The 15,984-nt window shown below is 44.7% G+C and overlaps 2 protein-coding genes across 2 annotated transcripts in view; one reads left to right on the top strand and one right to left on the bottom strand.

The window, feature by feature from the left end:
* The window catches only part of LOC132865856 (zinc finger protein 850-like), a 1,522,149-nt gene that overhangs the window by 1,260,731 nt on the left and 245,434 nt on the right, over window positions 1–15,984 (top strand). The window lies entirely within an intron of this gene.
* The window catches only part of LOC132865887 (histone-lysine N-methyltransferase PRDM7-like), a 36,526-nt gene that overhangs the window by 3,870 nt on the left and 16,672 nt on the right, over window positions 1–15,984 (bottom strand). The window contains exon 2 of the mRNA XM_060898398.1: window positions 1,513–1,684. Within this exon, the coding sequence (XP_060754381.1) occupies window positions 1,513–1,672 (160 nt within the window). The 5' untranslated portion in view covers window positions 1,673–1,684. The remainder of the gene's footprint in view (window positions 1–1,512; window positions 1,685–15,984) is intronic.

Here is a 15,984-nt window from a genome sequence, read left to right as displayed (position 1 = left end):
TGGAGTTTGCATGTTCTCCCCATGTCTGCGTGGGTTTCCTCCGGGTGCTCTGGTTTCCCCCGGTTTCCCCCACAATCCAAAGACATGTGGTTAGGTTAATGTGGGGTGGCCTTGGGCTGAGGTGCCCTTGAGCATGGTACCTGATCCCTGACTGCTCCCCGGGCACTCTGGTGTGGCTGCCCACTGCTCTGGGTGCGTGCGCACGTGTGTTCACTGCTTCAGATGGATTAAATGCAGAGGATGAATTTCACTGTGCTTGAAGTGTGCATGTGACAAATAAAAAGTTTCTTCTTCTTCTGTCCACACAGTAAGTAAGAAAGTAAGTAAATAAATAAATAGTCCAATGGGGAGGAGAACTTGCAAAACGTCACACAGACAGCAACCCGAGCTTAAAATCGAATCCAGGACCCCGGAGCTGCGCCACTGTGATGCCCCGAAATCCGTATATTTGGACTCCTGTCTCTCACACCCACTGTCTCTTATTGAACATTCCATTCCAGAGGCATAATGAGGGGCATACTCTCTGTCCCCTATTAAATCACAGCTGGTTGGGATCTTCCGCGAGCTTATGCATGTGGGGAATAGAGCACATAGCACTGTCCTCCAGGTGTGTTTTGCTATCATGTGATACAGCATGAGCTGCAACTGAAAAAGAGGAGTTTGATGGCTTTACATGTCTTGGAGAAAGTACGTGTTAGCCTTCACTCACATGGTTAGAGAGACCTGGCTAGTGGGTGGATACTAGCAGGTGACCACACTGGACGACAAATGGGTGGAAGAAAGAGGGGGGGGGGGGGGGGGGGGGGACTATAATCTAAATGTGGTGAAGACGTTAGGACACATTTATTTAACATTTATGGAAGGAGACCCAGGTATCAGTCAGTAAGTTTCCCAAGATGGAAGAGTCTTCAGGACAGAGGACTTTGTGCTTTCTGGTTTCTCAGTCACACAACATCCCACATTTTTTTTTTTTTTTTGTCTCAGAATAAAACACAGGAGTGGCTGGAGAGAATGACAGACATTCTGCAACAATAATTTGATTCTGTTTACATTTAAACATTGAATGTGCCATTCATTAATAAATTCAAAATTGCAATAACAAGCAAATCACTATGGTTTGAGGAGAATCATACATTTTGGGCCATGCTGTAATATGAAAATAAAACCACGCAGCATAGATTTTTTTAATACACACCCATCGTGTGATATTCCATGCTTTTTTTGTTCAGGTTAACATCCTCGGTTTATAACGACTAAAGTATTTTAAATAAATAAATAAACAAACAAAGTCTCTCTCACTCCTCGCTACCATGTTACACGCTCTATAAACAAAGTTCATACTTTAATCAATAAAAAAATCTAAATTTCAATGTCAATTTGTTGATTAAAATTATAAGAGAGACTGTGGCTACATGCCAAATGTACTGTATTGCACTTTTAGTGCACCAGATAGTGTGCAGGGTAGAATAAACAGTGAGTGTTACTGAGCACCAGAGTGGCCTCATGTCTTACAGAGATAGTCTTTATCGTCAGGATCTTCCACTTTAACGGAGAGACCTTCAGGTGGGTTGTCGAGATCGTCTCCATAGCTGTAGATATTCAGCTCCAGCGTCTCCTCTTTCTTCACACAGGCTTCTGAGGTCTCTCCATCCATGGATGTCTCTGTTTTCATGTCCTCACACAGCTAAAGATCAAACAAATCTGTTAGGGCGGGACGGTATCCATCCCACTCGGGAAGATACTGCTCTCATTTCTCGCAGCATAGCTCACAGTCTCAGAACAGGCCTAGTTAATCCACGACAATCCAGAGCCAAGGCCAGGGAGCAGACGGACAGGCTAAACTGTCTGTCTGCTACCTGCACCGTGTCATCACACAGGTTTCATTACATTGAGACTGTGCCTGTTCCCTGAGCTATACAAAAAAGTAGAAATACTCAGTTTGTTCTAATAATCTAATTAATATAAAATTAGATCATACTGACTGTACAGCCACTGCCAACACCTTTGACCTACTGTAAAAGGTAAGACTTTTAAATATTTTCTCTCTTATGTCTGAAGCACAAACCGTTAATGAACTTCTTACTGATCAGCAGTTTAATGTACTGCGTTTAAACAGAAACATGGATTAAACCAAAGGAGTCTGTAGCATTAAATGAAACTAGTCCTCCTGGTTGCAGTTATATACACCAGCCTCGTCTAACTGGCAGAGGAGGCATCGCGATTCTTTATAATGATTATCTCAGCATGACACAAAAACCTGGACAGTTAGTATGAAGAACTTCAAACGCATTTGTGGCAGTGGGGGCGTGGCCTAGTGTCAGTTTGTGAATGTAGGGCGGGGCCAGGGAAGGAGAGTGGCAAAGTCAATGCACCTGTTGTCAATTAAATGTGTGTGTGTGTGTGTGTGTGTGTGTGTGTGTGTGTGTGTGTGTGTGTGTTTGTTGCAGTGACTGTGGAGAACAGAAAAAGAGGGAGAGAGCAGAAAGAAGAGATTTCCCCAGACCAAAACACAACTGTGTGTACGCACACATCTGCGTACCTAAACGGACATTAAAGCTGAAAAGCAACACGAAAATAAAAGGTGTGTGTGAACATCATCTCTCGCCTGCCATGCTTCTGTACTCCACCCACATGAGGGACGTATTAGAGTGGTGCCGAAACCCGGGAGTACAGAAGGGAACCACCACATGAAGTCTTCCCCATTGAAGGGTCTCATCCATGCCCTCGCTACTGCCCAGCAGAACCAGAATCAAGCGCTGACCGCCCTCCGGAAGGAACAAGAGCAATGTTTTGAAGCCTTGATACTGGCCCAGCAGGAAGATTGCCAAGCGTTCCGGCATCTGCTTGTGTTGTCGGGGACCTCGACCGCAGCGGACCCTCCCCACAGCACCCTCACAAAGATTGGCCCGTACGACGATCCGGAAGGCTTTAATTGCTCACTTCAAGCCAGCAGCCAAAGTGTGGGGGTGGCCAGTCGAGCAGCGCACAGCATGCCTACTTCCGCTCCTGATTGGCGAGGCACAGCCCGCCACACAGCACCTCGCTGCCGGCAGCCAGCTCATATACACCGACCTGAAGAGAGCCATCCTGCAGTGTGTCGGCCACTCTCCGGAACAACATCGCCAGTGCTTCTGGACACGGACATTGGAGGAGGTCAGCCGGCCGTTCGCATTCGACCAATAGCGGCTGAGGGTGGAAGACCATGTCACCAACAGGATCATCGATCTGGTGACACTGGAACAGTTTATCGCTCAACTTCCGGAAGGAACGGCAGACTGGGTCCAGCGTCATCGTTCAGCGTCCCTGGAGCAAGCCATCAAGTTGGTGGAGAGCCAACTGATGCCGGTTCCGACAGCAGGCGGATGGGTCGCCTCTTCTCCCTAGGGTTGTGCCGATGGACGATATCATCGTCCATCGTCATTTATGACCCACCATCGCGATGGATAGTAACCATCGCGATACCACGCCCCTTTTTTGTCAGAAATATGCACTGACCTTCTTTAGGCCTGTTGACCTAAACATTTAGCAGGATTGCACGGTAAATGATCAAATCACGAATATAACTAATATGCATTAGAGTTTAAGTAGTCAGACATGACAATTAAAATACTGTGTGGCTACAAATAGGACTAATTAGCCTATTATTATATTATTTATTATTATTATTATTATATTATTAATAGGCTATTATTATTTATATCTTTAGGCTATAGCTTGCCTTCGTTTTTTTTCTACATGTCTGTATTAATGTTAAATATTTGAGCAAATAGAATAAGCCTGGTCGTAGTGCGTCGGGAAACATGCTCATTGTCAACTGTATGACGTTCAACTTCAGCGAAAGCATTAACTTTGCAGTGCAAAATGAATAGGCATGAAGGTGTTTCTTTAAACACGTTCATTAAAAGCTGAACAACAAATCAAGGTCAAGATAACGGAAGGTATACACGAAATGCTGCCACAACGACAGAACTTTTAAAGGGCTGATGACACGTTTTTGACATCTTTGGCGATGTTTTATAACATAAAAAGTAATTCCCGATGATCCATATATTAATTCACGAAGGCGCCTATTTTACAATTTATGATAAAAAAACGCGGCTATTTGGGCAAATTTGACAGGGCTGCAGCACCCAGGAGACGAAAGAGGAGGAGGGGCTATATGACGTCAGCGAAAGAATCTTCCTCCTAACTTACCAGTTTGTTGTTGATGCGACAGGTGTTAGGTTTATCATCATCATCATCATTATTATTATACATTATTATATTAGTTATTATGCCTTCGCGTTGTGTTGCCGGCTTTTGCTCCAAAACCCACAAGGATGGGTTAAGTTTATTCAAGTTTCCCAGAGATCCCGAGCTGCATGCGAAGTGGGTAAAGCAAGTCAGGCGCACTCGTGACAAGTGGGAGCCCTCACCAACATCCGTCCTGTGCTCTGAACACTTTGATTTGGATTGTTTTGACACCCTTCCCAGCTTAAAAGAATCTCTTGGGTGTTCAGTTCAGCACAAACGTGTTACTACCATCAGCAGTGCCTACAGTGTTCCGGAGGGGGTCTCCTAGTAGCTATGCCGGATCCAGCAGTTGCCTGGGACAAGGCGACTCCTCCAAAGACAGTCCTCCTGTCAGAACATGTGTTGAGAAACGACATAAGATAAAGGTACGTAGAGCTATAGAGTGCTCCGACATGATGCTAAAAATAGTAACCATGCGGTCTGCGTGGCCATCTTGGAAGTCACTCGCTCCAGAGCGCTCATAGAGTACACATCATAGAGTACACATTCATGATAATCATAAATGTAATCATAAAGTCAGCGTGATATCAGTCATGTATTTGCTTGTGAAAGCTTGCGGCTTTCATGTAACTGCCGCCTAGCAACGAGAGGCAAAGGGTAAAGAGGGTAGGCTATCATAGATTCTATTCGGAAGATATCAATACATGATTGCTTAAAAATTAGGTATTTTAACAATTTGCATCTGTTTTGTGATTATCGTGACACTTGTGTGTTCTATAGAACTGTATGTCTAATCAGCACATCGAGGATCTTCCACCGGAGGCTTTAGCAAGTACTCGTAGCAACACTACACTTTACCCTTTGCCATGCGTTGTTAGGGAACGGCAGCAAGTACCCTGGTTTGTTGATGTGACAGATTTGTAGTAGCAGTTGTAGTATTTTGCCTTTGCATTGTGGTCTCTTATTGCCAAGTTGAAAGAATTTGTTTCTCAAAGCAAACACTGAGGGAAAGCTAACTTAGCCAGACAAGTAGGCTACAGATTGTCATTTGCTTACGCTGATGTAGGTTATCAAATATTTTGCTTCATTCAAGGATAAAACTAAGAAGCCATAAACTAGAAGACGTGCCTGCCAATATTATCCTAAATGTATCACGGATCAGGCATAGTCGTAAGCTTATTATGTTAGCCGTTTGCATGCTCCATTAGGAACTATGTATTCAATGTAGCATACGGCTTACATGATATAAGCAGTGTTTACACATGCAAGACAACAATACACAATATTAAAATATTGATTCCGTAACATTTTGAACAAATACGGGTTGACCTACCAATCCTTGTTATCCAACCTTGTGGTGTTCAATGCTGGGCTGTCTGCCTGTCCGCTGTCCATCTCGGGGTCGGAGTCACTCTCAGATTGCACAGTAACAGGTTCAAACCTGTACGGTTGGATGCACCCGTGTTCGTCATCACTTGATTCTTCCGATCTATCCCACTCACAACACAATTCTAGACTCCCAGAAGAGGAAGAGCTAGAGAGTTCACCAGCATTTCATGCGCCATTTCCATTGAGTAGACAGCCAGTGAACCGCAGCGTGTTCTTCCGCTGACGTCACAACATGGCCGCGAGCCACGGACCCAGTTTTCTTGTGCTGTGCAATTAAAAGTTGGATATTCGCATAACAACAGCTTCTTTTCACGTAATTATAACAGAAATCTAACATGTTTGCCATGTTGTATAGTTTATTTAAGAAATTGCATAGAGTCATGTTCGTGTCATCAGCCCTTTAAAGTGGATAACTAGGCCTGTGTCTTTACTGACAGGATTGTGCCACGCAATGGGGCTCAAAACAGCAAATGATGGAAAGAATAATGGAGCAAGCACAAGCCATCAAACGTGTGCTTGCTGAAGACAAAAGCCGCCGCCCACTGCCCCAGCTGACATGGCAGGACATAAGTGTTCTAGAATCGGTGAACAAGGCGCTGAAGCCAGTGGCGGATTTCACAGATATTCTTTCTGGGGAAAACTACGTAACGGTGTCCTCCCTGGTACCCATGCTGGGCCATTTAGAAAGTGTGCTGGAGAAATGTGATGATGATTCCGAATTGACAGCCAACCTGAAGCGTGTTGTCCTGGAGCAGATGGAACGCAGATATGATGACACCATTCAGAGGATGCTGCGTAAAGCCACACTGCTTGACCCCAGGTACAGAGGCGACCACATGAGCCCCCAAGGACTTCGCTGTACAAAATGTGAGCTGATTGAAGAGGTCGTGGCAGAAATCATTCATTCAAGTGCAACACCCGGCCCGGCACAAGGCGGAGAAGAGGAAACGGGAGAAAGCGCCGCGGCAGTGCCCAAAAAAAAGAAGGCGTCTTTGGGGAGCCTTTTAGGGAAGAGGGGAGCCAGAGAATCCACGCTCACTGACTAGCAAAGAGCTGAAGCAGAAATGGCCATCTACCTGCAGGAAAGTGCAATCGATGAGGAAGAGGATGCACTGATATGGTGGAAAAATAATCAGTGCAGGTTTCCGTTAATGGCAAACATCTCAAGAAAATGTCTGTGCATATGCGCTACCAGCACGCCGTCAGAAAGAGTTTTCAGCACCGCGGGTAGTGTAGTCACCCCAATCCACAGCTTATTAAAGCCAGAGAAGGTTAACATGTTAGTTTTTTGGCCAGAAACATTGAAATTTAAACATGTTGGAATACACGGCTCACTTAACCTTTTAAGTTATTACATTTTTTGCGCGTTTCGGGAAGCCATGTTTTCTGTTTGTTTTATTATTTTGCTTGCTCTTATACCCATGTTCTCTGGTTCTTTATTGTTCTGCTGTGATATCATAGTGAACTGCATGACGATGTCTTTTAAAGCTTTTGCAGTAAAAATGGCATAGCCATTTAAAGGGCTGATGACACGAACATGACTATGCAATTTCTTAAATAAACTATACAACATGGCAAACATGTTAGATTTCTGTTATAATTACGTGAAAAGAAGCTGTTGTTACGCGAATATCCAACTTTTAATTGCACAGCACAAGAAAACTGGGTCCGTGGCTCGCGGCCATGTTGTGACGTCAGCGGAAGAACACGCTGTGGTTCACTGGCTGTCTACTCAATGGAAATGGCGCATGAAACGCCGGTGAACTCTCTAGCTCTTCCTCTTCTGGGAGTCTAGAATTGTGTTGTGAGTGGGATAGATCGGAAGAATCAAGTGATGACGAACACGGGTGCATCCAACCGTACAGGTTTGAACCTGTTACTGTGCAATCTGAGAGTGACTCCGACCCCGAGATGGACAGCGGACAGGCAGACAGCCCAGCATTGAACACCACAAGGTTGGATAACAAGGATTGGTAGGTCAACCCGTATTTGTTCAAAATGTTACGGAATCAATATTTTAATATTGTGTATTGTTGTCTTGCATGTGTAAACACTGCTTATATCATGTAAGCCGTATGCTACATTGAATACATAGTTCCTAATGAAGCATGCAAACGGCTAACATAATAAGCTTACGACTATGCCTGATCCGTGATACATTTAGGATAATATTGGCAGGCACGTCTTCTAGTTTATGGCTTCTTAGTTTTATCCTTGAATGAAGCAAAATATTTGATAACCTACATCAGCGTAAGCAAATGACAATCTGTAGCCTACTTGTCTGGCTAAGTTAGCTTTCCCTCAGTGTTTGCTTTGAGAAACAAATTCTTTCAACTTGGCAATAAGAGACCACAATGCAAAGGCAAAATACTACAACTGCTACTACAAATCTGTCACATCAACAAACCAGGGTACTTTGCTGCCGTTCCCTAACAACGCATGGCAAAGGGTAAAGTGTAGTGTTGCTACGAGTACTTGCTAAAGCCTCCGGTGGAAGATCCTCGATGTGCTGATTAGACATACAGTTCTATATAACACACAAGTGTCACGATAATCACAAAACGGATGCAAATTGTTAAAATACCTAATTTTTAAGCAATCATGTATTGATATCTTCCGAATAGAATCTATGATAGCCTACCCTCTTTACCCTTTGCCTCTCATTGCTAGGCGGCAGTTACATGAAAGCCGCAAGCTTTCACAAGCAAGCATGACTGATATCACGCTGACTTTATGATTACATTTATGATTATCATGAATGTGTACTCTATGATGTGTACTCTATGAGCGCTCTGGAGCGAGTGACTTCCAAGATGGCCGTGCAGACCGCATGGTTACTATTTTTAGCATCATGTCGGAGCACTCTATAGCTCTACGTACCTTTATCTTATGTCGTTTCTCAACACATGTTCTGACAGGAGGACTGTCTTTGGAGGAGTCGCCTTGTCCCAGGCGACTGCTGGATCCGGCATAGCTACTAGTAGACCCCCTCCGGAATACTGTAGGCACTGCTGATGGTAGTAACACACGTTTGTGCTGAACTGAACACCCAAGAGATTCCTTTAAGCTGGGAAGGGTGTCAAAACAATCCAAATCGAAGTGTTCAGAGCATAGGACGGATGTTGGTGAGGGCTCCCACTTGTCACGAGAGCGCCTGACTTGCTTCACCCACTTCGCATGCAGCTCGGGATCTCTGGGAAACTTGAATAAACTTATCCCATCCTTGTGGGTTTTGGAGCAAAAGCCGGCAACACAACGCGAAGGCATAATAACTAATTATATATATATATATATATATATATATATATATATATATATATATATATATATATATAATAATAATGTATAATAATAATACTAATAATGATAAACTGAACACCTCTCGCATCAACAACAAACTGGTAAGTTAGGAGGAAGGTTCTTTCGCTGACGTCATATAGCCCCTCCTCCTCTTTCGTCTCCTGGGTGCTGCAGCCCCGTCAAATTTGCCCAAATAGCCGCGTTTTTTTATCATAACTTGTAAAATAGGCGCCTTCGTGAATTAATATATGGATCATCGGGAATTACTTGTTATAAAACATCGCCAAAGATGTCAAAAACGTGTCATCAGTCCTTTAAGTTAACCTAATGTCAATAAGCTGCACATTAAATGATAAAATAATCTAGCCTATATTTGGCCCTGAATATGCCAATTATTTTAAAAGCTATATAATAATTTAAATACTATTTAGTTATTAGAACTGTTTAAAATATTACCGGGATCAATGAATGCTCAGGGAGGTTCATTTCCACCTGTGCTTTCCGAAGCTCATTTCGCCGTAGCCAGCTGTGGGAAAAGGCAGCGTTGACAGCTCGGCAAACTCCAAAAGCGTGGTCTGTGCTCGCCTTCTGTTGCACCAGGGAGTTGTTAATGGCCAGGTTCAGGTTGTGGCCAAAGCAACTCAGCCATTGCCATTTCAACTGCCGAATGGCAGCAACGATATTCGCCCCATTGTCAGTGGTTATGCAGGCGATCCTTTTCTCCTGTATGTTCCACTCCATGATCGTGCTGCGCAGAGCATCCTCCAAATTGCCCGCCGAATGCGTCTCTGGCATGAAGCTGGTCTGTAGACATTTGGACTGCATTCTCCACTCTTGGTTGGCATAATGTGCGGTCACTGACATGTATGGCATCATGTTGCAGCTGGACCACATGTCAGTTGTCAAGGCCAAATATTCCACCTGACCCAGCTCGGTTGCAATGCCACTTCTTATCTCATTGAAAAGATTGGGTACAGCCGTATTAGAAAAATATTTGCGACCTGGCAACTCGTACTGCTTGTCAAACATGTGTAGCATGGCCTTGAAAGTGGGCTTCTCCACCGTGTTGAACGATACCATTTCTTTGGCCAGGTAGCGAGTCACAACACCCGTCAGCTCCCTCCACCTGTCACTGTCAGTTTTATATTTAATGCTTTTCGCAAACATCCCAGATAAGGTCAGTTGCGGTTTTTTGCAAGGCCCTGTACGCACGGACACATTGAGGGTCGCATATTGTTCAGGATGGTGAACACGCAGGTGATCGCGCAAATTTGTTGTCTGTCCATCTTTGACACAGACCACAGATGCGCAAATCTTGCAGACACATTTGTTTATGTCCTTTGGTTGCCCACGCTCATCTGGTTCAAAACCAAAGAAATTCCAAATAGGCGAAGTCGTGCCCTTCTTTCCAACCAACTCCTGCGTCATAGTAGGCTGCCAGCTGTTCAAATGAAATGAAACGAGCCTTTCTAACGAAATTGGAAGCTTTTAATCGTTAACATTAAAATTTCAAACGGAATGGAACGACAGCTAATCACGCGCAGCGCGCCAAAGCCCAGGAAGAGTATGGATTAGTAAAATAAAGTATATAGTTTTTAAAATGCATTACCATTAAATTATCATTATTAGTAGATTATTATTTTTCTGTAGGCCTAATTATTTATTTAGTGTTACAGTTAAGTAAATAAATATATAGTATGGGATAGTGACACACTCAGCGCACGGGCCATTCAAATGCAATGGAAGGGGTTTTTTTTCCTTACACATTAAAGCCCGGGAAGTCTGTAGTATCAATACCAAGTAGCTTATATACTACTGTTATTTTATAATTAATAATTATGTTTTTATATAGTATTAAATTTGGTCATGAATTCCGCAAATCACTCAACCCCCCTCCCCCATCATCCTCCGACGATATCATCGTCCATCGCATCGTTTCACTGTAAACATCGTCATCTGCCAATTAAGGAGACATCGCCCAACCCTACTTCTCCCTTCTCTTCCCGTCCCCACCCCATTCCCCCACCACAGAGACGGGGGCTGGCTCCCCACAGCTGGCCCACCATACCAGTGGTGTCCTCCCATATTCTCCTTCCGCGTCTGTGATTGAGGAATCACACAGTGACTGGAGCAGCCCGGTGGTCCTGGTACCCAAGACTGATAGATCGGTCCAGTTCTTTGTAAACTATAGAAAAAAAAGTCAACGTGGTGTCTAAATTCGACACATACCCAATGCCTCGCATTGATGAGTTGCTTGATCGGTTAGATGCTGATCACTTTTATTCGACACTGGATTTAACAAAGGGATATTGGCAGATCCCCTTGACTCCTCTATCCTGAGAGAAAATGGCCTTTTCCACACCGTTTGGATTACACCAGTTTGTCACGCTTCTTTCTGGGTTATTTGGGGCTCCCACCACATTCCAGCAGCTCATGGAGAATATCCTCCATCCCCACACTGCCTATGTGGCAATGTACCTTGACGACATTATCGCGTACAGCAATGATTGGCCTCGGCACCTTGAACACCTTAGGGCTGTCCTAGAGTCACTGAGGCATGTGGGTCTCACAGCTAACCCCCAAAAAATGTGCAATTGGGTGGGTGGAAGTACGGTATCTGGGTCATGGGCAGGTGTATCCCCAAATTGACAAGACTGCTGCGATTACGGCTTGCCCAAGGCCCAAGCCCAAAAAGGGGGTGAGGCAGTTCCTGGGGCTGGCTGGCTACTACCCTAGGTTCATACCTAATTATTCAGATGTCACCAGCCCACTGACTGATCTCACTAAAAAGGGAGCACCAGATCCGGTCCAGTGGACAGAGCAGTGCTAACAGGCTTTCACCAAGGTAAAAGCTGCAGTGTGTGTGTGTGTGGGGGGGGGGGGGGGGAGACACGACTTTTACACTCCCCTGATTTCTCGCTCCCCTTCATTTTACAGACAGACGAATCAGACAGAAGGCTGGAGGCCGTTTTGTACCAGAAGGTGGAGAGCAAGGAACTGTAAATCAGCTGCAAGCTCTCGATGCACGAAAGTATGTACAGCACCATTAAAAAGGAGTGCCTGGCCATCAAGTGGGCGGTCCTCACCTTCCAATACTACCTGCTGGGGTGCCCTTTCACTCTCTGTTCGGACCATGTGCCCCTCCAGTGACTCCACCACATGACGGATGCCAATGTGCGGATCACCCATTGGTATCTCACCCTCCAGGAGGTTACATGGTTACATTCGAGGTGGTCCACAGGCCGGGGCACAGATGGTGGTGGCAGACTTCCTGTTCCATTGAAGGAGGAGTCCACTGCAGGATGGATGGCTCCCCGGCCCGAGTCAACTGGTGGGGGTATGTGGCAGTGGGGATATGGCCTAGTGGCAGTTTGAGAATGGAGGGCGGGTCCAAGGTTTCTTTATTTGTACCATACCGTAGTACTGGTAAATTTGTTGTGCAGGGGGGCGTCGTGGCTCAGGTGGTTAAGGCGCCATACCATGAATGCGGGCGACCCGGGTTCGATTCCGGCCCGAGGTCATTTCCCGATCCCTTCCCGTCTCTCTCTCCCGCTCATTTCCTGTCTCTACACTGTCCTATCCAATAAAGGTGCAAAAAGCCCAAAAGAATATCTTAAAAAAAAAAAAAAAAAAAACATTTGTTGTGCAGGCAGGAATTCAGCGATCCCCAATACAAAATAACAGCTATGTAAAATACACTGTAACAGACAAGACAACAACAGTACACACATCCTAACATATACAATCCTTAAAAGTGTGATCTTTAAAAAGTGCTTCATCATCAATTGTTCAGTATGAACAAAATTATTCACCTCTGGGCCTTACTGTTCAGCAATACAATTGCTGTTGGTACAAAGCTCTTTCTGTACCGTTTTGTCCTTCCCTTAGGGACCCCAAAACGACGACCAGAGCGAAGGAGCTGGAACTCACCATGCAAAGGGTGTGAGCCATCTTTAAGAATACAGGTAGCTTTACGTTGTAACTGTATGTCATAAAGAGAAGACATGGTGGGTTGAGGCTTCCCAATTAGCCACCCAGCCCATTTATTTGGTTCAGGGAGTTTTTGTCCTGTAATGACAGATTACCAATCCAAGACACGAAGGCAAAAGATAACAATGACTCAATAAAAGCACGATAAAATAAGGTCAGCATAGTTTTATCAATGTTAAAACGGAACAATTTCCGAAGATAAAACAACCGCTGATGTCCCCTCTTGCATACTGCTTCGCAGTTCTTGTTAAAAGTCAATTTATCATCAATGACAATCCCAAGATACTTGTAATCACAGCTCTACACTAACTTTTTTTTTTCAGGAGCACACGTGCTCCTAAGTTAAAAATTTTAGGAGCACAGGGGAAAAAAATGGGGGCACAAGCACAAGTAGGTTTTCATTTTAAAGGTTTATTGCAGCGCAAACCTTAGACACACCAACACATAAAACGCAAAATTCAATTGAGAATGAATGAATGAACGAATGAATGAACAAACAGTAGCTAAACAGAGAGCAGAGCTCAGCAGAGCTAACATCATCATCAAGGACAGCTCCCACCCTGGATCTGAGTTCTTTGACTTGCTGCCCTCAGGCAGGCGTTACAGGTGCATCAAAGCAAGGACCAACAGACTCAAATGGCCCTTTTCCACTACCCTTTTTCAGCTCACTTCAGCTCGCTTCAGCTCACTTCAGCCCGACACGGCTCGCGTTTCGACTACCAAAAACCAGCACGACTCAGCTCGTTTCAGCCCTGCTTAGCCCCTAAAACTCGCACGGTTTTGGAGTGGGGCTGAAGCGAGCCAAGCCATGCCGAGTGAGGCTGGGGGCGTGAGCAGACACTCCCCTGTGCACTGATTGGTGAGGAGGAGTGTCCTCACATGCCCACACACGCCCCGCGAGCACGCTGGGATCTGTAAACACCGCAAACCCGGAAGGAGAATAATTACGAATTACGAGAATTTCTGAAGCCTTATGCACCTCGCCTCATCTATACGCTCTTGCCAGTATCTGTCCGCGTTGTCGGTGACAACAAGCCACAGCACCAAGACCAGCAACACTAACGACTCCATGTCCTCCATGTTTATTGTTTACTATTCGGGTCGTGAGACTACCGCTTAAAAGATCACTGATGTCACTGTTTGCGCTGCTTAACGACATCACCTGACGTCCACCCACTTTCGCTAACTCCACCCAATGTGTCCACCCACTTCCAGCCAGCACGGTTCAGCGCGGTTGTAGTCGAAATGCAACTCCAACAGCCCCGCTCAGCCCGACTCAGCACGGCACGGCTCAGCCTGACTCAGCCGCGTTTGTAGTGGAAAAGCGGCAAAACAGTTTTTTCCCACAGGCCATAACCACCTTGAACAATTAGCCTTTTTCACATTACGTCACTTGCAGGGGAACTCATATCCGTTTTCAGCCTTTTGAATGGAAGAAGAGGTATACAGCAGCAACATATGTTAACAAAAATGTCATTCACAGATAAGATTGATAATATTGCACGTTGTTGTTCATCATTACGTATTGTTAACGACCATTCCAGTCACCTATCTGCCTTGTTTTGGAAAGGAAGTTTACTAACTTTCTATGGTTGCTACTTGTTAGCCAGCAGATTAGCATGCTGCCTCTTCTTCCATTCAAAAGGCTGAAAACGGATGTGAGGTTCTTCTGCAAGTGACGCAATGTGAAAAAGGCTAATTACATGCACTGACTGATGCCACTTCTGGCAGGCGCAACAATGCACCAACAAGGACAATATTCTCACACTTACCTGATACAGTGCAATACTTATTACAGTGCAACCTCACAGAGCAACTTTTTAGTTTTTATAGCTTTTGTATATTTTATATTTCTACACTTTTACATCCATACCCAATACAATGCAATACCAAATACAGTGCAATATCCTGAGTTTTGTAGCTGAACTGAGTTTCTATAACTAATGTGCAATTAACATCTGCAACTCAACACGCCCAGTTGTTTATATATTCTTTGTTTTTCTGCTGTGTTGTGACATGCACCATTTGTATATACTGTACAGTGGGGCAAAAAAGTATTTAGTCAGCCACCAATTGTGCAAGTTCTCCCACTTAAAAGGATGAGAGAGACCTGTAATTTTCATCATAGGTACACTTCAACTATGAGAGACAGAATGGGGGGAAAGAATCCAGGAAATCACATTGTAGATTTTTAATGAATTAATTGGTAAATTCCTCGGTAAAATAAGTATTTGGTCACCTACAAACAAGCAAGATTTCTGGCTCTCACAGACCTGTAACAACTTCTTTAAAGAGGCTCCTCTGTCCTCCACTCGTTACCTGTATTAATGGCACCTGTTTGAACTCGTTATCAGTATAAAAGACACCTGTCCACAACCTCAAACAGTCATACTCTAAACTCCACTATGGCCAAGACCAAAGAGCTGTCAAAGGACACCAGAAACAAACTTGTAGACCTGCACCAGGCTGGGAAGACTGAATCTGCAATAGGGAAGCAGCTTGGTATGAAGAAATCAACTGTGGGAGCAATTATTAGAAAATGGAAGACATACAAGACCACTGATAATCTCCCTCGATCTGGGGCTCCATGCAAGATCACACCCCGTGGGGTCAAAATGATCACAAGAATGGTGAGCAAAAATCCCAGAACCACACGGGGGGACCTAATGAATGACCTGCAGAGAGCTGGGACCAAAGTAACAAAGGCTACCATCAGTAACACACTACACCACCAGGGACTCAAATCCTGCAGTGCCAGACGTGTCCCCCTGCTTAAGCCAGTACATGTCCAGGCCCGTCTGAAGTTTGCTAGAGAGCATTTGGATGATCCAGAAGAGGATTGGGAGAATGTCATATGGTCAGATGAAACCAAAATAGAACTTTTTTGGTAAAAACCCAACTTGTCGTGTTTGGAGGAGAAAGAATGCTGAGTTGCATCCAAAGAACACCATACCTACTGTGAAGCATGGGGGTGGAAACATCATGCTTTGGGGCTGTTTTTCTGCAAAGGGACTAGGACGACTGATCCGTGTAAAGGAAAGAATGAATGGGGCCATGTATCGTGAGATTTTG

Source organism: Neoarius graeffei, chromosome 18, assembly GCF_027579695.1.
Source record: "Neoarius graeffei isolate fNeoGra1 chromosome 18, fNeoGra1.pri, whole genome shotgun sequence".
Lineage (NCBI taxonomy): Eukaryota > Metazoa > Chordata > Actinopteri > Siluriformes > Ariidae > Neoarius > Neoarius graeffei.
Note: the sequence above shows the minus strand (reverse complement) of the source record. Positions and strands in the feature narration are given on the sequence as shown.